The sequence below is a fragment of the Callospermophilus lateralis genome, chromosome 18 (genome assembly GCF_048772815.1).
Source record: "Callospermophilus lateralis isolate mCalLat2 chromosome 18, mCalLat2.hap1, whole genome shotgun sequence".
Classification (NCBI taxonomy): Eukaryota; Metazoa; Chordata; class Mammalia; order Rodentia; family Sciuridae; genus Callospermophilus; species Callospermophilus lateralis.
Genome location: NC_135322.1, coordinates 11,259,350 through 11,280,906, shown reverse-complemented (window position 1 = coordinate 11,280,906; position 21,557 = coordinate 11,259,350). Strand labels below are relative to the sequence as shown.

The 21,557-nt window shown below is 57.8% G+C and overlaps 1 protein-coding gene across 1 annotated transcript; it reads right to left on the bottom strand.

The window, feature by feature from the left end:
• Positions 1–1,580: 1,580 nt before the first annotated feature.
• Positions 1,581–15,855, bottom strand: Ceacam20 (CEA cell adhesion molecule 20). The gene is given in 11 exon segments (XM_076837506.2): positions 1,581–1,634; positions 3,917–3,978; positions 4,580–4,659; positions 4,862–4,968; positions 6,627–6,919; positions 10,550–10,828; positions 12,115–12,396; positions 12,824–13,102; positions 13,576–13,621; positions 13,623–13,729; positions 15,804–15,855. Coding segments are annotated over 11 exon segments (1,641 nt in total).
• Between the last annotated feature and the right edge of the window lie 5,702 nt (positions 15,856–21,557).

The window sequence follows — 21,557 nt, the reverse complement described above, 5'->3', positions numbered from 1 at the left end:
TGTGTCCAACTACTTCTAAAAAATAAATGACTTTTTTTTAAAAGGGTCAGGATGTAGTTCAATGGTAGAGCACCCGTGGGTTCAATTCCTAGTACCTAAATAAAAAATTAAGATCTTGACACTGATGTTCCGAATCACATCTAATAATGAGGTTTTTAATCTGAATTAATATTATTATTATAGTCTTACAGCTCCAAAGATGAACAACCCACTCAGGGAACGCCTTCTTAATTTCCAAGACTTCACATTCTTGGTTTTCTTCCTCCCCGTCCTTTAGCTGATCTCTCCTACAGCCTTGAATGGACCCCGACTCAGCCGCCAGCCGATCCTCTGGTCTTCCTCCCGCCTCTCTGGCGTAAGGTACCAGGCCTACAAACCCTGCGCATTCCCAAGGAAGGCCCGTGTTCACCATCAGCCTGTGGCCGGCTCCTGAGCACTGGCCCTGCTGGCTTCTACCTGGTCAGGTGTCTTGCATGCTGAGCCCTGGAGCTCCGCCCTGCAGGTCTGTCAAGGGACTGCACGCGAAGGCTGTGACTGGCCAGTCACAAGGCACAGGTGCTGATGGGACTTGGCCCAGGTTTGGGTGAGCCTCCCTGGTGGCCAACGCTTACCACATGTCATCACACATCTTGCTGGGGATTCCCACGTGACTCCAGTGACCACAAACACTTGGAAATCTGTGCGCGGGCTCCTCTGTGCCTTTCCCCTTTGCTGATTTCTCTCTCTATCCTTTTTCTGTAAAAGCTGCAACCAGGGGCATAAGAACTGGGTCCTCTGAATCCTTTTAGGTGGTTTTAGGGACCCCTCTCGATGTGGTCTCCAGCCCTGATCGCCCCAGACTTTCAGGAACCATCGCCTCCAGCCCTGATTGCTTGTTTGATTGCCCTGATTCTCAATTTAGCTGATCCAAGTTTTCACTTCCCTCCCTGTCCCACACTGACCCTCCCCAGTGACCTGCCAGTCCCGCAGTTGCTCTGGGAACCAGGTTCAGGACTCTCCTCCACTCCTCACTCGTCTCCCCCTCACCCTCTCCGTCCCTGCACCCCTAAGAAATCTCAGAATCTCCTGCCTCCCCTCCCCCTCCCCCAGGAGCCTCAACCCCTTGTTTCATTCCACGTTTTCTTCCCGTCATTTCCTAAGAGCTCCTTGTCCTGATCCTCTATAATGATTTGAAAGGCCACCGCCTGTCCAGCCCTTGCCGATGTCCCCTCACATCCCTGGCTGCCGTGGGCTCATGCGGCTCCCCCGCTGCTGGGTTCACCAACAGCATTGGCTCAGCCTCAAGAGCCAACCGTGGTACCCGCAGCTGCTGAGCCTCGAGCCCGGCCCTCCACTTCCAGTTCCAGGGCCGTCACCTTCCCCTGTCCCTGAGGCTTTTAGGAAAACAGGAGTCCAAAGCCTGAGGTTTGGTGAGGGCCAGGTTCCGAGGCCCGACCCACACAGTGGAGTAGAACATTGCAAGGTCTGCAGAGGCGGCGGGGATGGCTGGGCTCGATGTCGGAACAAGGTGTCCCTGAGGTCACTGAAGGCCTGAGAGGGTGGTTTCTCCAGGACTTCTGGAGAAAAGAGGTCGGCTTCCGTCAGACCGACGGGTTGATTCGGCAGTAAATGTCGGGCTCCGGATTCACGAGGGTCTGTTAAACAGAGAGAAGAGTGAGGTCCCCTTGCCTGCTGGAGATTTCTGTCCTCGTTGGCTGTGGTCTGGGGCCCAAGCAGCCTGGACGCTCCTCTCCCACCCTTGGAAACTCCAAAGGTCACTACAGTCACCCTGTTACCTCTGTGTTTCTGGAACGGCCCACACTCTTCCCCACTGGGACAGACACATTCTAAGTCGACCCCATACTGCCGACCTCTGGACATCTGTGCCCCTGCGAATTCCTCCCCTCCAGGGCAGGACCTGTGACCCGCTACTAAGCAATACAGTATGGCAAAGGTGACAGGATGGGATGATTTTGCCATGTGATTCCATATATATATATACAATGTGGTGCTGAGGATGGAACCCAGGGCCTCGCTAGGCCAGTGCTCTGTCCCTGAGCCCCAGCCCCAGCCCAGCCCATGTGATCCTTGACATAAGATCACATCTTCCATCTTGGCTTTGAAGAAGCCAGATGCAAAGTCGTGAGCTCCCTAGGGAAAGTGACATGTGGCAAAAGATTGAGGGTGGCCTCCAGCCAACAGTCGGTAAGAAACTGCGGCCCTTGTTCGGACCGCCTGCAAGGAACTGAGGCTACCAGTAGCCACGTGAGCTGGGACGCAGACCATCCCCCAGTCGAGCCTCAGATGAGACCTGAGCCTTGGCCAGCACCTTTAGCATCACAGAAAGGAGTGGACCCAACGGAAAGGAATGAAATAGGAAAGAGGAGGAGGGGACACAGGGGGGTGGGACGGAATCCAAGACGTGGAGAAGGACAGGAGAGAAGGAGCAGGGTCCAGTGGACTGGAGTAACACCGAGTGGAATGGGGGTAAGGGGGCGGGGTAACATGCTACAGAAAGACACGGGGGAAAGTTAAATGGTAGAAAGGACATGAACGAGTGAAAAGGAGTTCTGTGGAAGCCCCGATGGAGTACACGGGCCACGCTGAAAGGGGATGGATGGGATCAACCAGAAACGGAAGATGGGAACCGGAGGACGGGAGTGAAAGGCTTTTCAGAGGGGAATCTATTCACCCCGTCAGACCCTTCAGTGGGGGAAGGACGCGGAGGGTGACCACTCTCCATGTGTCTGAAGAGGGGCACCAGATACCTCATAGCTGTCGTCTGTGTCTTCAGTTGATAGGGGAGGGACCAATGCGTGCATCGGAAGTTTGGGTGGTGGCTTCCTGGGGCTGGGAAAGTGGTCCCCGGGGGTTGCTGAAGGTGGCTCCTTCTGCAAGTGAGCAGAGAAATCTGTCAGCAGACGTCGTTTTCCTGGAAGATACCAACTACGCTCCTCAGAGACCCAGAGAGAGGACAGGGGTCCACCCAGCTTCTCGCAGAGGGTCAGAGGAGGAGGAAGAAGGGTTAGGACCCAGGCCTCTGCTGGCCCGGACTCTGTCCTTTCTCCCACGGGCTCTGGACCCCCCACTCCCAGCCCCAGCATGTGGAATCCAGCACCCCCCCCCCCACGGCAACCCGTCCCAAGCCCCGGAGGTAGAAGGAACCAAGGAGGGGCCAGTCTGACCCAGCTCTCTGTGAGACCATGGCCCGGTTCTCCCCATCCATGACCCCGCGATGGACCACGGATGGCTTAGAGGAGACGGCTTCTCAGGCCTGACACACAGAAAATTCTCAGCTGTCTTTCCTGGGCCCACATACCTCATAGAACTGCTCTGGGAGACCTGATGGCACCTTCTAGGGAAAAATAAAGTAGTAAGGAGAGATCACAGGGCTTGATGGGGCCCACTCCAGGAAATTCTCAGAAATAGATTTGGCCTCAAAGGTAGTTAAATTCCAGCCAGGCATGGTGGCGCAGGCCTGTGATCCCAGCCTCTTGGGAGGCTGAGGCAGGAGGATCTCAAGTTCAAGGGCAGCCTCAGCCAGAGGCCAGCCTTAGCAAGACCTTGATTCAAAATAAAATATAAAAAGGGCTGGGGAGGTGGCTCGGTGGGAGAGCACCCCTGAGTTCAATCCCTAGGATAGGAAAGGCCGGGGGAGGTAGTTATGTCCCTTCTGATTCCCAGAGGGACCAAGTCTGGGCATTGTCATATTAAAGAGCAAGAAGACAAGGAGAAGAGACGAACAGGCAGAGAAGGTCTTGAGAGCCTCGGAGAAGGCAGAGGAGGAGATGCAGAGACCCAAACTGGCCCTGGGGGTCCGCCAGAGATCACACCAGCCCCCTCCCCCGCCCCCAGGGGCAGAATTGCCACTGCCCTGCTGGTCTGGGAAGGGACGGAAAGTCAGAGGGTCATGGAGGTGCCTTTGGAGCACACCCACCTTTTTGGCTCCGATCTGTCCCTGGGGCTCGGGTATATTGTCATACACAGGCCTCGGTTTGTCTAGAGGAAGTAAAATCCCAGCCCAGACCTGGAGTTAGAAGAGCTGGACAGGAAGAGCTGTCTGTCCGGACCCACCTCCTCCTCCCAGTTCTCCCCCTTACATCTCTGGGGAGATTGACCAGGGAACGTCCTGGAAACCAAGTTCTGGGTCACACAAGGCTGCTCCATGACACCGTGGGGACAGAAATCTTAAGTCCCCGCCCTTGGTCCCAGCGGACCTGGACCCCACAATCTCTAGGGGGCCTGACACATCGGGGCTCATCTTTCCAGAAACCCAGATCCACAGAGGACTAAGGTGTCGCCAGCAGAGGGCACTGGAGGCTCGGGGTCCAGGCGGAGCGGGAGCCTGGATTGGGGATCAGCAAGGAGCACCCAGCTCCTTTGGCTCCGGCTTTGACAGCAATGAACCAGATTCCCTGAGACCCAGGAAGGAGAAAGGGCTGGGTGTGGCCCTGCGAGTGCTGGGGACACTGAGGCTCACGGAGGTCAGGACTTGCCTGTGACCAGTCCCTCGGTGGCAGAGCGGGGACGAGAGGCCAGAGCTCGCGGCCCCTGCTCTTCCCAGCTCCCACGCATGGGCCACCACGTCACTTACCGAAACTGGGCCGGGTCGCCTGCTCCCGCGCGGAGGTGGGCGGTGTGGCCTCGGGGCTGGGGCCATCCGCGGACCCCTTTGAGGGCCTGAAACGCCAGATCCCTTGTGATCCCGCACCGCTGGCTCTTGCTCCTCTCCCCGAGCTCCATCCATACCCCACGTCCATTCCCAGACGGCGACCCGAGCTCTGAAGTCCCCAGGGGCCGCCCTCGCGGCTCAGCACCGAGGTCCGCAAACCTCCCACCAGGTGGCCCTGCGGGCCACGCCCCGTCCCCTTCCCAGTCTTACCATCTGGCCTTTCCGGTGTAGAAGAAATAGCCCAGGCCGAGGACCAGAGCAATGGCCGCCAGGATCCCGATAACAATGCCAGCGATGGCCCCGGCGGACAGGGAGGACTCCGGATCTGGGGAGAGGACACCCAAACCCAGGCTGGACACACCCCCGCCCCAGCCCCAGCCCCAGCCCTAGGCTTGCGGCTTCATCTTCACCGACATTTGACAAACACTTGCTTTTCAGTCACCAGGGGGCAGCCTCCATAGCACTGGTCTGGAGTCGCGCGACCTGAGTCCAAATCTCAGCTCTGCCCAATGCAGCCACCAGGGAGGGCGAGGGTGAGGGGCATGGGGCAGGGGCTCTGCTCTGACGGGGTCTTCCTGAGATGCCTTGGGGGTTCGGAGCTCTGTTCCGAGTCTCCATTTCTTTATGTGAAACAAGGATGTTAACTGCTGACCCTCACATTTTTGCACATATTTTTTGAGGGGATGAAATGGATCGTGCACCGAAGCACCATCCACTGCCTGACACATCAGAGGTGCCCGATGAGAAAATGATGACGATGATGACCCGTGACAATGAAAGATGTTGCTATCTAGCGAGCACTAAGCACCATGAGCCTTTCTATGAGCTCTCTCTCAAAATCTGGAACATTCCCATCAGTGTCAATCAAACCTGCTAACTCCCTGCTCCTCTTCTGAGCCTGTTGTCCATTCACAGGACCAAAGGGCTGCACTGGAGATTAAAGGAGGTCATTTGAGAGCTGCATGGGGTCCTCAGCTTAGTGGGCAACCAAAGAACACCGCTGTGAGGCAGCCAGTCTGGTTTCAAACCCCTGCCACAAGCCACAGTGGCTCACGCCTTCATTCCAGCGGCTTGGGAGGCTGAGGCAGGAGGATCGAGAATTCAAAGCCAGCCTCAGCAACTTAGCAAGACCCTGAGCAACTCAGCCAGACCCCATCTCTAAATAAAACACAAAAAGTTGGGGGCTGGGGGCTGGGGATGTGGCTCAGTGGTTAAGAGCCTTGGGTTCAATCCCTGGTACAAAAAATAAAAATCAAACACCAGCAACAGGGTTGAGTCTCTAAGTCTCAGTCTGTCCCTTTGAACAATGGAGGTACTAACAGGCTGGCCTCTTACTGGCTGGCAGAGAGCACCTAACAAGTATTTTTTGATACTGTATATGGAAAGGTTTGGTTCAGGCATGTAGCACAGGCTCAATAGAGAATAATTTTATTTTGTTTAACAAAAACAACATACCAAGTACAAACTTAAGGACTTTATAAACATTAATTAATCTTCAACAACCCTAAGAAATAGGTCCAATTATTGTTTGTTTTACTGATAATAAATCAGAGGCCCAGAGATGTTAAGTAAGTTGCCCAAGATTACACAGCTAGTAAGTACTGGAGCCAGGATGTGAATCCCTGTAGCTAGCAACACTATGCTACCTTCTCAAGACAGTTCTTGACAAGTCCAGTTGTTATTAACGTGATTCCTGATCCTCTCCACCGTCCCTCTACCTCTCCCACGGGCTATCTCATGATGCGTTGTCTTTCTAAATACCTCTGATAGGTGGGCATCACAAACCCACTTGCAGGTAAGAAAACTGAGGCTCAGAGAAGGCTGCAGAGTTGACCAGGGCACACAGCAAGAAACAGAGGGTTTGCGATTCAAAGCTCCCGGCCGGCCAGGAACTTACACATGCAGTGCATTCGCTGTCACAGGGTAGGTGGCTGGAGCCAGCAAGGCAGAGGCCACCCGGATCCCAAGGAAAGACGCACCGGAGAGACTCACCTACTTGGATCATCACAGAGGCAGAGCGGGCCAGGCTGGTCAGAGAGTTCGAGGCTGTGCAGCTGCAGATGCCCTCATGCTCCCGGGTCAGACCCCTGATGACCAGCTGCTCCCCCGTGTACACCCCCGTGTGGTGTTCCAGGACCCAGCTGTATTCCGCCTCTGGCTGGGACTCGGCCCGGCACTGCAGGGTCAGGCTGGAGTTGAGCTTCCCCTGGACGGTGCCCACCACAGCAGGCGGAGACCCGCTGGTGATTTCCACTCGGTCAGGGCCATCTGCAGGCAAAGCCACACGTCTGCCAAATGACCCCTTTCTCCCCTTCCCTCTTCCACATTGTAAATGGTGCTTCCCCCCCCTCTCCCCCCCCTCTCCCCCCCCTCTCCCCCCCCTCTCCCCCCCCCCCTGCTCAGCTGGAACTGAGGGAATTCCAATCTGCAGCCTGGAGACATCGGCTGTCTAAGTTGAAAAGAATCAACTGCAGGGAGGAGGCATATGGAGATAGGGGTTCATCTGTAATCCCAGCAGCTAGGGAGGCTGGGGCTGGAGGATCATGAGTTTGAGGCCAGTCTCAACAGCTTAGCAAGACCCTGTCTCGAAATAAAAATAAAAATAAAGAGCCAGGGTGTAGTTCAGTGTTAGAGTGTCCCTGTGTGCAATCCCTAGTACCACCAAAAAAAAAAAAAAAAAAAGTGGGGGAAAGAAAGAAAGAAAGGAATCTTAGTGGAAGAGAGGGAAATGCTCCCCCTTTGTCCTGAGCTGTGTGACAAGCAGATATTGGTCCCCACCATGGGATGGTAATTGCCTTTACACAGGAGAAATCTCTCCAAGGAACCTCACAAGGCGCCAGGCTTCACAGAGCCTCTGGCTCTGGGCACGCAGCCCCAAGCACTAATGCTATGGATTCCCAATGACATAAACACGTGGCAAATTTTCTTCACCACTCCCCAGCGGGGAACCGCTGGCTCTCCTACGCACACGAAGAAAACAAACAGAAGTCGCAGTTGGATTTACATCCCAACTAAAGGAGTCTGGAAGCCAAGCCTTGCTCAAATTCATGAAAGAATGCATTTCCCTTCTTCTGGAAAGTGTCTATGCACCGTGTCTGGCTGGGATATTCTAGGAGAAGAAGGCCCTGCCCATGCCCCTCCCCAGCATTCTTTGAATCTGTTCTTTCCTCCCCATCGGAACCCCAGGACCCCGACCAGCTTCCCTCGCTGTGTCCAGCCCCTCCTGGACTCTGCATCCCAGGCTCCACCTCCACCCACCCCCCAGAGGGGTCTTCCTGGGCACAAACTTGATGCCATGGCTTCTCGGCTCAGAACCTTCCATGACCCCCACCCCCGAGTGTCCTTGGGACAAAGCCCAGGGCTGATGAGGTCATTCATAATGTGAATGACCCTCCTAGACCTCTCCAACCCCGTCACCCACCTTTCCACATTTCCTGCTCTCATCCCGGAGCAAGATCCTACCTGAGAGGCCACCAGCCTGTCACGCTGCATTGCTGACCCCTGCTCATCCTCCAGTTGCACAGGGGGGGCCTCAGCTCTCACAATGGCCTTCCCACACCCCTCCTCTGAGGCTTCCAAACCCCCCTTCTTTCCCCACATAGCAGCACTGATGGGTCGGTATTTTACTTGCCAGGAGGCCGCAACACTGGGAATTGTGACCACCGACTGCCCACCCTGTTGCCTGGCCCAGAGGACACAAAATAAATATTTTTGCTTCACGGTTAAAGTAGGAACGAATGGAGAAGGAGCAGCAGAGAAGACATGTTCTTAACCCTGCTGCCCAACAGGTGGAAAAGTGAACCCGAAGCCAGGCACCCAGCGGCCCACGCCTACGATCCCAGCAGCTCGGGAGACGAGGCGAGTTCAAAGTCAGCCTCAGCAACTCAGCAAGGCACTAAACGAGACCCTGTCTCTAAATAAAATATAAAAGGGGGCTGGGGATGTGGCTCAGGGGTTGAGCGCCTCTGGGTTCAATTCTCGTACCAAAAAAATAGAAAAAGTGGACCCCAGCTTTGTCTCCCTGCTGAAACCTCTTCTCCCCAATCTTTCCATACCAGTTCTTGGCTCCTCCATCCTTAGGTAGCTCAAGCCAACAGACCTGGAGGCCGCCCGCCTTCCCGCCCGCGGTCCCGTCATTGACACCGTCTGTGTCCCAGGCCAGGGCTCCACCCTGTGCCACATCCCCAGCCCTGGAGCCGCTGGGGTCTCTTCTCTTTCTTGCCACGACTCATCTCCCAGCAGCAGACCTGTGAGTTCCCTGCCCTGAGCCCACTGACGGCTTCTTGTTACCCCACAGCGGTGGCGGCTCGGTTCCAGCCCCGTCTCCCCTCACTGGACGACTGTGGCCACCATAAGGCGCCTGGAAGACCTCCAGTGGGAACAGTGTGACAGACCCAGGGCACAGCTGCAGGCTGACGTCCACCCCCATCCTGCCAGGAGCTGCACCTGCCAGTCTCTCGGGGCGCGGGGAGGCGCCCCTTCCTGGGGGACCTGGGGGGTGACCCCCAGCCTCTGCTGCCGTCAGCGCTGCCATCCCACCCTCCCTCCCTCCCCCTCCGCTGGCCTCTCAATCCCATGGCTTCCCGGCCTTCCATGGCCCCTGCCAGGAATGTTTTCCCCAATAACTCCCCTGCCTGTGCCTCCCACTGAACCCCACCCAGGGCTGCTCTGCCAAGGACAAAGCCCCTGTGGGAACCTCCGTCTCCTGTTTCTGCCCCTGCCTTGTCGCAGACGGGCCAGCGGGTCCCTGTCAACACCTGTCTGGTCCTGTCCTTGGGTTAGCAGCAGCGAGCAATGAGCCGTGAGATGCAGGCCAGGTCACCGGCTCTTTAGATCACTCAAGGGTCTTTACACTCCCTCCAGAGTAAACGGGAAAGCAAAGTGGTAGTTACGTTGTAGAAAAGAAAGAGAAGCAAAAGGAGCTAATCGGAAATGCGTCAAGAGAAAAGGATTCGTGGGACTGCCTCGGACAGGGCCCCCGGATGTGGACGTGAGGCTAGGGGCCACGGCTCAAGGGGTCTCTGTTTGTCGGGGGACGAAGATTCCTTTAGTAGCTCGGGCCACTAACTTCTGACCAGCTACTGACCCCAGTGCCCCCATTAACATGGGATTGACGGGTAGATGAAGCCCCCCAGGTAGGATGGCCACGGTGACAGTTCCAGAGAGGACCAAGGCAGGTCAGAAGTCCCCACCCGCCGTGACGGGGGAGTTGAACACCCGATTAGCGAGGGTTGCTGACGGGCCACCCCAGTTTTCAAGTTAACATACACAGTGATGAAGTTGGGGACAGCACTGTCCCCTCCATCGTCCTCTGCCTGGAGACGGCCCCGCCCTCCCTTGCAGTGCTTTGGCTGAAGCGCCCCTTTCCGAGGGCTTTGTTTTCTCCCCCCTTCACCCCTAGCCAAGGGCTCCTGGGGGACTTGGGTCTGACCCTCAACCTTCCTCTTCGCAGCACAAGAGCCGAGCTCTGGAGGGTCAGCGCCCTGCTCTCCCTGGACGCTTCCTCTGCTCAGAGCTCCTGGGGCTCCCGCTGTGGCCCACGGGGCCAGCACCTCCTGGTCCTCACCCGGTCACCACGCCACCTGGCACTCACCCCGTCACCGGCCACCTCCTCCCCCCACCCTCAATCACCCCCTCCCTCCTCCCCTGCCTCCTGCGGTTCCTCCAACACACCAAGCACGGTCCCCCCTCACGGTCCCCCCTCACGGTCCCCCCTCACCGGCCGTCCCTGCCCCTGAGGTTCTTGTCCCTCAGCCACTGCCTGGGACCTAAGGTCCCCCAGCACAGGCCCGCGGTCTTGTCCCCGCCCAGGCTCGCGGCTGGCATGGAGCACGTGGTGAGTGAGTGGAAGAAGAACCTGGAGGGAGGAGGACGCGGCCACCACCCCGGGCCACTCACAGTTGATGGTCAGCGTGATGGGGTCACTGCGAGCCCGGCTGCCCCAGTGCCAGATCTCACACGCGTAGGGCCCCGTGTCGTCCCGCCGGGGGCTGTGGATGACCAGGGTCATGTTGTCGTCTGACAGGGCCAGGTGCTCGCTGGGCAGGAGGGGCTGATCCCTCACAAACCACTGGACCGCCACCCTCTGATGGGCGGTCTGGCAGGTCAGGTTCACGGGGCCCACAGTCTCCACAAGGTTCAGGCTCCAGGCCTCCACCTGAGGCTTGGTCAGGTTTTCTGGAAACACGGGAGACACGGGTCAGATTCAAGGAAGCTTCCCCGCCCCCTGCCCACGGGGCCCACAGGGGCTCCCCAGGGCGTGTGCATGTGTGTGTGCATGTGTGTGGGTAGTGTGCGTGTGTTTGTGTGTGCATGTGTGTGTGTGTGTGTGCGTGTTGTGGGCAGCATGTGTGTGCGTGTGTTCTGAATCAAACTGTGTGGTGCATGTGGCACATGAATCTCTCCTGTGGTCAAGTGTGTCATATAAATATTGTGTGTGGTGCACGTTTGTGTGTCTGTGAATGTGTGTTTTGTGCCTGCCGTGTGTGTTGTGTGTGTTGTGAGTGAGGTGTGTGGATGGTATACACAGACACCTCATGTGTGAGCCTGTGTTACACGTGTGCATATGTTCTGCGTGCAACCTTGGGTGCTGTGTCTGCGGTATCGTCTGTGTTATGGGTGTGTGTTGTATGTTGTGTGTTTATGCTTTGTGTACGGCTGTGCTGGGTGTGAATGGCCTGTGTGTATATTTGGTGCAGTATACAGTACGTTTTCTGCGTTGTGTACACGTACATGAAATTTGTCTGTATGTCTTGTGTGTTGTTAAAGTACTGTGAATATGTGCGAGTGTATGGAGGGTTATGGGTCTGTGTGCACAGTGTGTGGGTGTTGTGTGTCTTGGTTGTGTAATGCAGAGTATCGAGTGTGTTGCACACGCATATCTTGTGCATGCTCTACATGTGCGTGTTGTGTGCGTGCTGTGTGCCTGCAGTATTGTTTCTTGCACGCATGTGTTGTATATGAGTTGTGTGTCTGTGGTGTGTGTCGTATGGTAAGTGTGCGTGCACACGTGGTTATTGGGGGGCTGTGGGTGTAAGGAATGTTGTGTTGGTGTTACACATTGACAATCAACCCCTCTTCCACAGAATCCAGCCGTGGACAGCCATGGAGAGTCAGCAGGGTCTCCTGGGGGACGTGCCCAACCAGGGTCTGGGTCCTTCCCTGAGGTGGGAGTGCGACTCAGCCACCAGACAAGTGGGACGTGCCCGCTCTCGGGTCCCCCTCCAACTCTGGGGTGTTGGTGGGGCTCGGTGTTAACTGTTTTCTCAGCCTCCCTGAGGACCTCACTGCGGCCACTGACTCTCTAGGACACGGCACGTTTTCTGGGCCACCTGAGACCCAGCCAAGCATCTCTCTCACACAGAATGGCCAAGGGCCCCGGATGAGACCTCCCGGTGGCCTGTGACGTGGAGGGCCTCTGATTCTGAGAAGAACAAAGAGGGGGACCAGGGAAGGGGACTCACCGAGGACGTGGACTCGAAGAGCACCCAGGCGGGTCAGGAGGGTGGCACTGTTGTTCACCAAGCACCTGAACATGCCCTCGTGCTCCCTGGACACGGCATCGATGGTCAGCGTCCCCGTGGTGGAAGACAGGATGTAATTGTTGGGGAAAATCCAGGAATAGGTAGGGTCTGGGTGGGACTGCACTTCCGCCTGGAAGTTCACGGTGGAGCCTTCTAGAACCTCGATTGCCTCCCCGCTGGGAACACCTGAATCCAACTTGATTTCGATAAGGTCGGGACCATCTGGGAGGACAGGAACAATGACAGCCGTTACAACACAGCTCTCTTGCAGGGGGACTCGGGATCCGTATAGACCGCGTTCCCTCCTCCCGCTCATGGGCAGAGGAGGTGTGGGCTCCGGGTTAACGGCAGCTCTGTCCCTGGGTGAAGCAGGACTGGAAGGCACAGCTCGGGCCAGCTGAGGCTCCCTGCCACGCCCGACCCAGGCAAGACCGTGCAGCCAAGATCTGAGGTTTGGGAGCTCAAGTTTAGGTCCATTTCGTTGGAGTTTCCAGTAGCCTCTGAGCAGAGATGTCAAACCGTTCTAAGTTCAAGTTCAAAGACAGACAGTTCTGCATTGGGTTGGGATTCAGGGTTGTGAGATTGGGTGAGGCACCCAGGAAGTGAGTGTCTACAAGGGACTGGGGACCGGGGACAGAAGGAGACTCACAGTTGACCTCCAGGAAGATGGCATCGCTGCTCTGGAACTCAAGGGCATCCCAGGCTTCACACTGGTAAGTCCCAGAGTCTTCCCGCTGGACCGTGAGGATGGTGAACGTCTTGCCATCCGCGGACAGCTGCATGCGCTCGTTCAACACCAGGGACTGATTCTGGAAGACCCAGCGGATGGTGACGTGGAGTTCCGTGGTGTCACAGTAGAAAGTCACCCCGTCCTTGTACTCTGTGACTGTGCTCTGAGTGACTGAGATGGTGGGCTTGTCCAGGGATTCTGCCGAGGAAGAAAGCAAGAGACGGAGGTGGAGGCGGAGACACCGACGGGGGAGAACCAGGCGTAGCCAGAGAGGGATCCAGGGATGGATCAGGATGGCCAGGAGACACACGGAGCTGGGCTCTCGGGTTCTAGGTACGGGATCTATATCCCCTCTCAGACACTGTGCAAATAAAGCAGAGCATCTAGGACGTGAGAGGGGATCCGTCAATATCAGCTGCAAAGACAAGCAAGCCCATCCCAACACCACTGAGGGCCCCCTAGCCCCTCTCAGCCAACACTCCTCTCCGCGGCTGTGATGGCCACAGTCCACCACTTTGCTCCTGTCCCCAACACAGCTGCCTGGGGTAGGCACGGCCAGACCCTGCCTGGGCCCCTCACACTCATCCGATTGGGACTTTGGGCGTGGAACCCAGACGGTTGATCTCTGTGGAGGCCGAGATCAGGAGGACAGCCTCGTTCTCTGCTCACACCTCTGAATCTGCCATGGGCCTGGGGTGGCCGGGGGGTGGGGGGGGGGTCCCAAACACAGAACAACACCCTGCTCACCTGAGGTGGTGTCAGGCAGGATGGCACTGGGGGTGAGCTGGGCTGCCGCGGGAGGACTCCACGCTGTCAGAAGTGAGGCTGGAGGGGAAGAGGAGGCAATGAGGGAGGCCGAGGTCACAGATTCGGCGTTCCACCCCAAGAGGCTTGTCCTGCCCACCGCTTCCTGGGGCTGTAACCGAGGACACGCTTGTCTCTTCCCAGAATCTCCATTTCCTCCGCCGTAAAATGGGCAGAATATCATCTGCCTCCCGGGGTGGGGGGTGGGGGGATAATAAATCTCGGCAAGCCGTCACGGGGCTCCCCCACGGTCACTGTGTTCCCTTCGTCTGCCCTTACTCCCCTGGAGGTGCACGGGGGCCCTCCCCATTCCACAGAGAGGAAAGCAGGTGCTCAGAGAAGGGATGTCACCGGCTCTGCCCCTGAGAGTAAGTGGCAGAAGCTGACCTTGAGCCTGGGCTGCCACGCCCAGAAGACACCCAGTCCCGCCCGTGAACCCAGGATGGGGACAGAGGGCAGCCCCAGCGAGAATTTCCACTCTCACCTCCAGAGGGAGGGATTCACCTTCGCCACCTCCCCGGACTCGCCCTCAGGACACTCCCCATCTTCCAGGGGACGGGGAGGGACAAGGAACAAGGTGGCAGTTGTTCCCAGTTCTGCATGTGGCCCATCTGCACAGAGTCACGGAGGCTGGCCGGGGCCGGGGCGTGGCAGGCTGCGCTTGTGTGACACCCCGTCCCTCTCCACAGCCCAGTGAACAGGGGCTGCCCCCAAGCCCCTCGCCACCCTCAGAAGACCCCAGTTTGGCTTCAGCACCGCCCCTTTTCCCAGCATCTGGTGATGTAGGGCTGGCTCCTAGGACGGCTGGCATCAAGTATGGCCTCTGGTGCTTGCCGGCTCGACGGATGTGGGCAAGGGCTTGCTCTCTGTGAGCCTCGGTTTATTTCTTTCTTTCTTACTTTCTTTATTTAGGTACCAGAGATTGAATCTGGGGTGCTCAAATCCCGAGCCACATCCCCAGCCCCTTTTATTTCTTATTTAGAGACAGGGTCTCACTAAGCTCCTTAGGGCCTCCCTAAGTTGCAGAGGCTGGCTTTGAACTCGAGATCCTCCTGCCTCAGCCTCCCAATCTGCTGGGATTACAGGGTGTGCCACTGCGCCCCGGCCTCGGCTTCTTTGGATGGTAGTAGGGATGGTGCTCGCCTTTCTCTGCCTCTGATGCCATTGGAGGTTAAGGTCCCTGGCTCAAAGAAACTGTCTGGGTTCAGTCACAGCTTTGTCATCTTTCTGGGCAAGTGATGTTCTCATTTGAGTCTCGGTTTCTCCTTTTGTAAAACGAGGGTACCGATCGTTCCCATCTCACGTGACAGTCACAAGGACAATCGAAAAGACTTGAGAACATCTAGGGTGGTCCTCGTCCTCAGACCTGCCTGAGACGGGAGCCTCCCTCTGTGGAAAGCCCTCACCTGGCCTCCCCTCCTGTTCCGTCTCTAACAGTCCTGACTTGCGCCCCATCAGGAGGAGGCCAGCCTTGAGAGAAACTCACAGGCCCTGCTGCTCGCTCTCAGCTTCCCCAGGACCCCAAGTCCCCGCGGGCTTCCGGTCGGCCAGCAAGCCTCCAGCCCAGAGAGGGAGGAGCTGGCCTCAGAGTCACACAGCAAGGTGGGCTACATCCTGGCTCTTCCCATGACCCACTGCAAAATCAGTTCTTCACCTCCAGAATGCCTTTCCTGCCAGAGAGTCTCGTTTCTCCCTCATCTCAGATGTTCTTGGGCCGTGTCCTGAAGCCTGGGATGGGCCCCTCACTCTGTCGGCCTATCTGTGCTCCAGGGCTTTCTCTGGGTCTCTGTGTCTGTCTCCCTCCTCCCTCTGCACAGCCTCCCTGTCTTCCCGCTGTCTCTGCTCTGGCTGCCCCTCTCTGCCCAGCTCTCCCTGGCCTTGCCTCGGGTTCACTTTCTACTTGATTTTCCCTTTTTCATTGTCCCTCTCTGTTCTGTGGCTCTCCCTAAGGTCAGTCTCTCCCGCTCCCCCTGTATCCCTCGGTCTCTTTCTCTGCCTCTGTCTCTCTGCACGCGTGTATGTGTGCACACACACCCACACGCACGCACGCACACACACCTGGCAGACAGACGCGCGGAGCCCCTCACCCACCCACCTGAGAGCAGGATTCCCGTCCACAGGTGGCTCTGGGAGTCAGCAGGCCCCATGGGTCCCCGGCCCTGGCTCCAGGGTGCCAGGCCCTCTGTCTCCTTGGCTCCTTCCACAGACAGCTGGTCACTCTAGCCGCAGCCCACCAGCTGCCCTCCGTCCCTCCTGCTCTGTGGCAAACTCCCCAGAACTGCGCTGACAGTGGCTCCCGGGCAGATGGGTGGGGGCGGGGAGGGAACTTTGGCCTCACCTCTGCCCTCCCACACCCCAGGGCTCACTTTCCTCCTCTGCCCAGCACGCAAGCAGGATTCCAGGATCCCCAGGACCAGGAACTGAGGTCAGGACGGCCAAGGACAATAAAAACAATCATGGCCAGTCACTCAGGGCTCAGCTGGGCTGGATGCCAGGCTCACAGTGAGCAGCCTGTAAATATCAGATGAGCTGAGACTGTGCGTGTGATATAGGTCCTGCTCCTACGCAGGGCTCTCAACTCAGGCAGGAAGCAACTGGCCAGGGCTGGGACAGCCCCAGGGTGGGCTTCCGAGAAGACCTGGAGAACATCTGAAGGTTTGATATAGGAGAGTCACTTTTTTCTTTCTTTTTTCTTTTATTTATTTATTTATTTTATTTTGCTGTACAGGGTATTAAACCTGGGAATGCTCTACAACTGAGCTACACTCCCAGTCCTTTTTATTTTGCAACAAGGTCTCACTAAGTCATGGAGGCTAGCCTCACACTTGCCATCCTCCTGCCTCAGCCTCCTGAGTCGCTGGGATTACAGACACGCACCACCAGGCCCAGCTCTTTTTCCAGTTCTGTATGAGCAAGACAAGCTCTTGGCCTTTAAAAGTCTATAGATCAAGATTTCTCATTCTACTGTAAAATACATAAATAATTTTTTTAAAAAAAGATTTATCGTGACCAACTAGACAGGGGAAGTCAGCAGGCCCCATGGGTCCCCGCCCCTGGCTCCAGGGTGCCAGGCCCTCTGTCTCCTTGGCTCTTTCCACAGACAGCTGGTCACTCTAGCTGAAGCCCACCAACTGCCCTCCTGTCCCTCAGGGGAAATATCATTAATCCAGTTATAAATCCACTCGTTCATCTAGCAAATACCCCCTGAATTCTCCCCTGTGCTGATCTGTGTCCCTGGTGGTCTTGGGGATATAACGCTGACCACAACAGCTCCAGCCCTGTCCCCAATAGGGGACACAGACCTGACCCCAGATAGCAGGAAGCCGGAGCAGGCAGGACTGGCCTGGGGGAGGTCAGAGGGGTGCCTGGCTCAGGGAGGACCAAGGACCAGGGCTGGGCCCTGGAGGACAGAGGGGCCAGCCACGGCAGCAGCCTGTGAGGCCCGGAGGGAAGTTCCCGCGACTTAGGCTCCGGGGACGGGAGGGGCCGGGGGCCCAGTGGGGCTCTGAAATCTCTAAGCTACTCCTCGGGGCACCAGGAGCCCCGGACGTCGAGGGAAGGAGGCCTCGTCCTGCGGCCCCTACTTGGGCCTCGCTCCTGCTACAGGTGGCCACCAGGTATCTGCCCCCAAGAGCGTGAGCCTGCAGGTGGCTCTGGAGCCAGACGGCCGGGTCTGCATCCCGACTCCCCCGTTTCCTAACTGGGCGGCCCTGGCCCGTGGGTCCCCCTCTAGCGGGGATGGTGGCAGGGACTCTGTGGTCAAAGCTAGGAAAGCGCCCAGGACGGTGCCCACCCAGGGAAGGTGCTGCAGGACCGTGACGCCCCCCAGAGGCGGTGACTCCCTGCAGCCCAGTTGCCCCCATGAGGACGGGGGCCGTGGACTCACAGCCGAGACCCAGTGTCTGTGTGTCCCCAGGTTCAGATGTTGGAATCCCAGCCTTCGGGGCCGAGGCGGGAGGAGCGGGCCCTTGGGAGGCAGTTGTGTCCCTCCCACTGAGAGGAGTGACCTCGCCAACAGACTCTCTGATGGGAGTATAATGGGAAGAGGGGGGTCCGTAACCCCGACGAGGGCTGTCGCCATAATCCTGGGCCAGCCCTGCTCTCGGACCCCCAGCCCCCAGGCCAAGAGCAGTGTCTGCAGCGCCGTCCCCCAGGCTGCCCGGGAAGCAGCGCCTGGTGACCCTGTCCCGGAACAGCCAGGCAGGACCCAGCCCCGCAGGGACAGAGTCAGCCGGCAACCAACCTGAGCCAGGAGGACCAGGAGGACACGGTATGGGATGTGGAGAAGATGCTGAGGCTGGCCCTTGCCCCCGAGCGCTGCAGCAAGGCTCTGACGGGCTGGACCACAGAACGACAGCACCCCATGGGCACCCCATGTGGAGTCCCTCTGGCCCCGTGGGAGTTCTGGTGGGCAGGCCCGAGGGCCAGGCCTGCCATCAAGAGCTGCACCCGCCACTCGGCAGTGGAGAAGAACCAGGCTCCAAGCCGCGGCCCTCAGCTGGCCCCAGCAGGCACCCCCACCTTGATTAGCCCCTCGAGGGACAGCAGGCTTCCCCGCTGTAGGGTCCCGGGGCTCTGCAGACCCCACCCCCAGTCGACGCAGAGAAGCTCTGGTTTCCACACTCGCGGTGGAAAACTGAGAAGTGGAACAGGGTGAGCCATGTCACCATCCATCTTGGGGTTAAGTTGAGTAATGAGGCTGTCAGAGGCGAGATGACCTGGAGAAGTCACCGGGCCTCTAGGACAAAGGGTTCTGGCCCCCCGGCTCTCGGCCCATGTGGCACCGTCGAAGGCCCAATCGTGGTGGTACCGAATTTCCCCAGGTGCCCTGGGCTCCCTCCAGCCCCACCTTCTCTGCACACCTGGGTCAGTGAACCTGGGGCCATGTCACCCGACATGCCCCCCAGCTCAGCGCCCCCTGTGCTGAGAACACCTCTAAAACTGCTCTGGCCTCACCCCTTGCCCAGCATCCAAGGGTCGCCCACCCTGTCTACCTCCTGGCTGCCGCCTTCCCCTCCGCACGGTCCACCTGGGCTGGGGTCCCACCTCCTCCGACCCTCCTCCCCACCCAGAGGACAGAGCGGCCGCTGGAGTGGACCTCCCAAAGTGACCCTTTCATGCAGGACCAGGGTTTTTTCCTCCCTGCATGCCCACCCACCCAACCCCCAGGGCAGAGTCCATCTTTTCCTGCCCCAAAGAAGAGTGTAGGAGGGACTTTGGGGACCTCCCTGCAGGACAGCTCCTGCTTTATTTTCAACAGGTAAAAATGAACAACCGCGGTCCTCCCACCTCCCCCGTCACCTGCCAAGTCCCAGCCACACGGCCTGGCTCCAAATCGTGTCTTCCCTCGAGGGACCCAAGTGGCCTCCCAACACCCCTTCCCCTCCTGGGGCTGCCTTCCCAACCAACTCAGCGGAGATGTGTGTGGCCCTACTGTGTGCTGGGTGCCGTTTTAGGTGCCTGAGACACACCAGCACATTTGCCACAGGTAAGGACAGGGACAGTTTCGTGCAGGAAGTGAGAGGCCCCAGGAATCAGGACGACAGAGAGAAAAGTCAGTTACATGAGGACGACCCCCATGCAGCCAGGACCGTGCAGGGACTCCGGCAGGTCCTCTGAGAAACGTGAGTGAAGGCCAGAATTCCTATTTGAATGGTGAATTTTTGAATGTCACTTCAACCTGGGGTCACGTGGGCCACAGCTTCAGGTGGGTCCCACATGGAGGGTGAAGGAATAGTGTGACGTGGGCCAGGCACAGGGTGCACAGCTGTCATCCCAGCAACTCAGGTGGCTGAGGCAGGAGGAGGGCAAGGTTGAGGCCAGCCTCCGTGACTGGGCGAGACAACTGGAAGGACTGGGGCGTAGCTCAAGTGGTAGAGCCCTCATGGGTTCCATCCCCAGGAGGAAGGATGGAAGGAGGAGGAAAGGAAGAGAAAGAAAAGGGAAGAGACAGGCGTGGAGAGGTGAGCCCGCATCCTAACGTGCTGGGCCGGCTGGCGGCTGGCAGGTGGCGGGTGGCGGGTGGCGTGGAAGGGGCCTGCCAAGCTGAAAGGGTCAACAATTAATTTTTTTCTTTTTAAGGAAAGAGACTGGGGGTGATTCCAAATCCTTACTCCACAGAAACCTCAAGTGGTCAACACAGGCAGCCTGGGCCAAGACCGCTCCTCTTTTTGGTTGGGCGAGGAGCCATAATCCTGGGCCAGCCCTGCTCTCGGGCCCCAGCCCCCAGGCCTGAAATAGTCAGATTTGTGAGCCCAGCATTAGGTCACCAGCAAGGACAGATGGTGACAGTCGGTGACCCGGGAACCTTCATGGGAAGAAAGGCCAGGCACAGAGTCGCACGCCTGTAATCCCAGCAACCCAGGAGGCTGAGGCAGGAGGATCCCAAGTTCAGGGCCAGCCTCAGCAACTTAGGGAAGCCGCTAAACAACTTAGTGAGAGTCTGTCTCAAAATACAAAACAAAAAGGGCTGGGGCTGCAGCTCAGTGGTAGAGCAACCTTGGTTCGATTCCCAGCACCAAAACAAAACAACAACAAAAAAATAAACCAAAGTCCCTATCCGACATCAAGGACCTTGGACAGAGCCTCCCAAACAGGACTTCACCATCTCCCAGGGGTAGAAGGGCAGAGGGCTGTGGTCCTGGCCAGCGTCCTTCCGTCTGTCCCTCTTACTTAGGTAGGCTTTGCTGATATCCTTGTTACTCAGGGTGGAAAACTGAGGCTCAGAGAGTTTCGACCACCCACCCCGATCACATGATAGAGCTAGGCTTTTTGTCAAAAAATTTTCTTTTTTCAGTTGTAGATAGACACGATACCTTTATTTTGTTTGATGAATTTTTTATGCAGTGCTGGGGATCGAACCCAGTGCCTCACACAGGCTGGGGGACGCTCTACTTCTGAGCCCCAGCCCAGCCCCTAGAGCTAGAGTCTTTAACATGTGAAGGACAGAGCCCCCCCCCCCCCCCCCCCGCAAAGCCCCCGAGCTATCCAGGCTCCGGGGAACCATACTTACTGATTCTTCATTCAACAGACATTTATGTGGCACCTCCTGTGTGCCGAGGACTTCTTTAGATGCTGGAGAGTTCAGAGCAGGAAACAGAACAACAGAAATCTCTGCTGTCCTAGAGCTTCCCCGTCATATGTCATAGCAGACGTGACGAGTCTCGCAAAGGAGCAGAGCAGGGTGCTCGCGACAGTCCCATAAGGGGACCCAACCTGGCAGAGGTAATCAGGGAAGGTGGGTTGGGTTGGATCCGCAGGAGGAGCTGGGGATCGGCTGGTGGGAGGTGAGTGTCCTGGGCAGAGTTGACCTGCCTTCACTCACCCACCCACCCACTCACCCACTCACCCACCCACCCACTCACCCATCCACCCACCCACCCACTCACCCACTCACCCACTCACCCACTCAACCCACCCATCCACCCACCCACTCACCCACTCACCCACCCATCCACTCACCCACCCACTCACCCACCCCATCCACCCACCCACTCACCCACTCACCCACCCATCCACCCACCCACCCATCCACTCACCCATCCACCCACCCACTCACTCACCCACTCACCCACCCACCCACCCACCCACTCACTCACTCACCCACTCACCCACCCACTCACTCACCCACTCACTCACTCACCCACTCACCCATCCACCCACCCACCCACCCACTCACTCACCCACCCACTCACCCACCCACTCACCCATCCACCCACCCACCCACCCACTCACTCACCACCCACTCACCCACCCACCCACTCACCCACTCACTCACTCACCCACTCACCCACCCACTCACCCATCCACCCACCCACCCACCCACTCACTCACCCACCCACTCACCCCA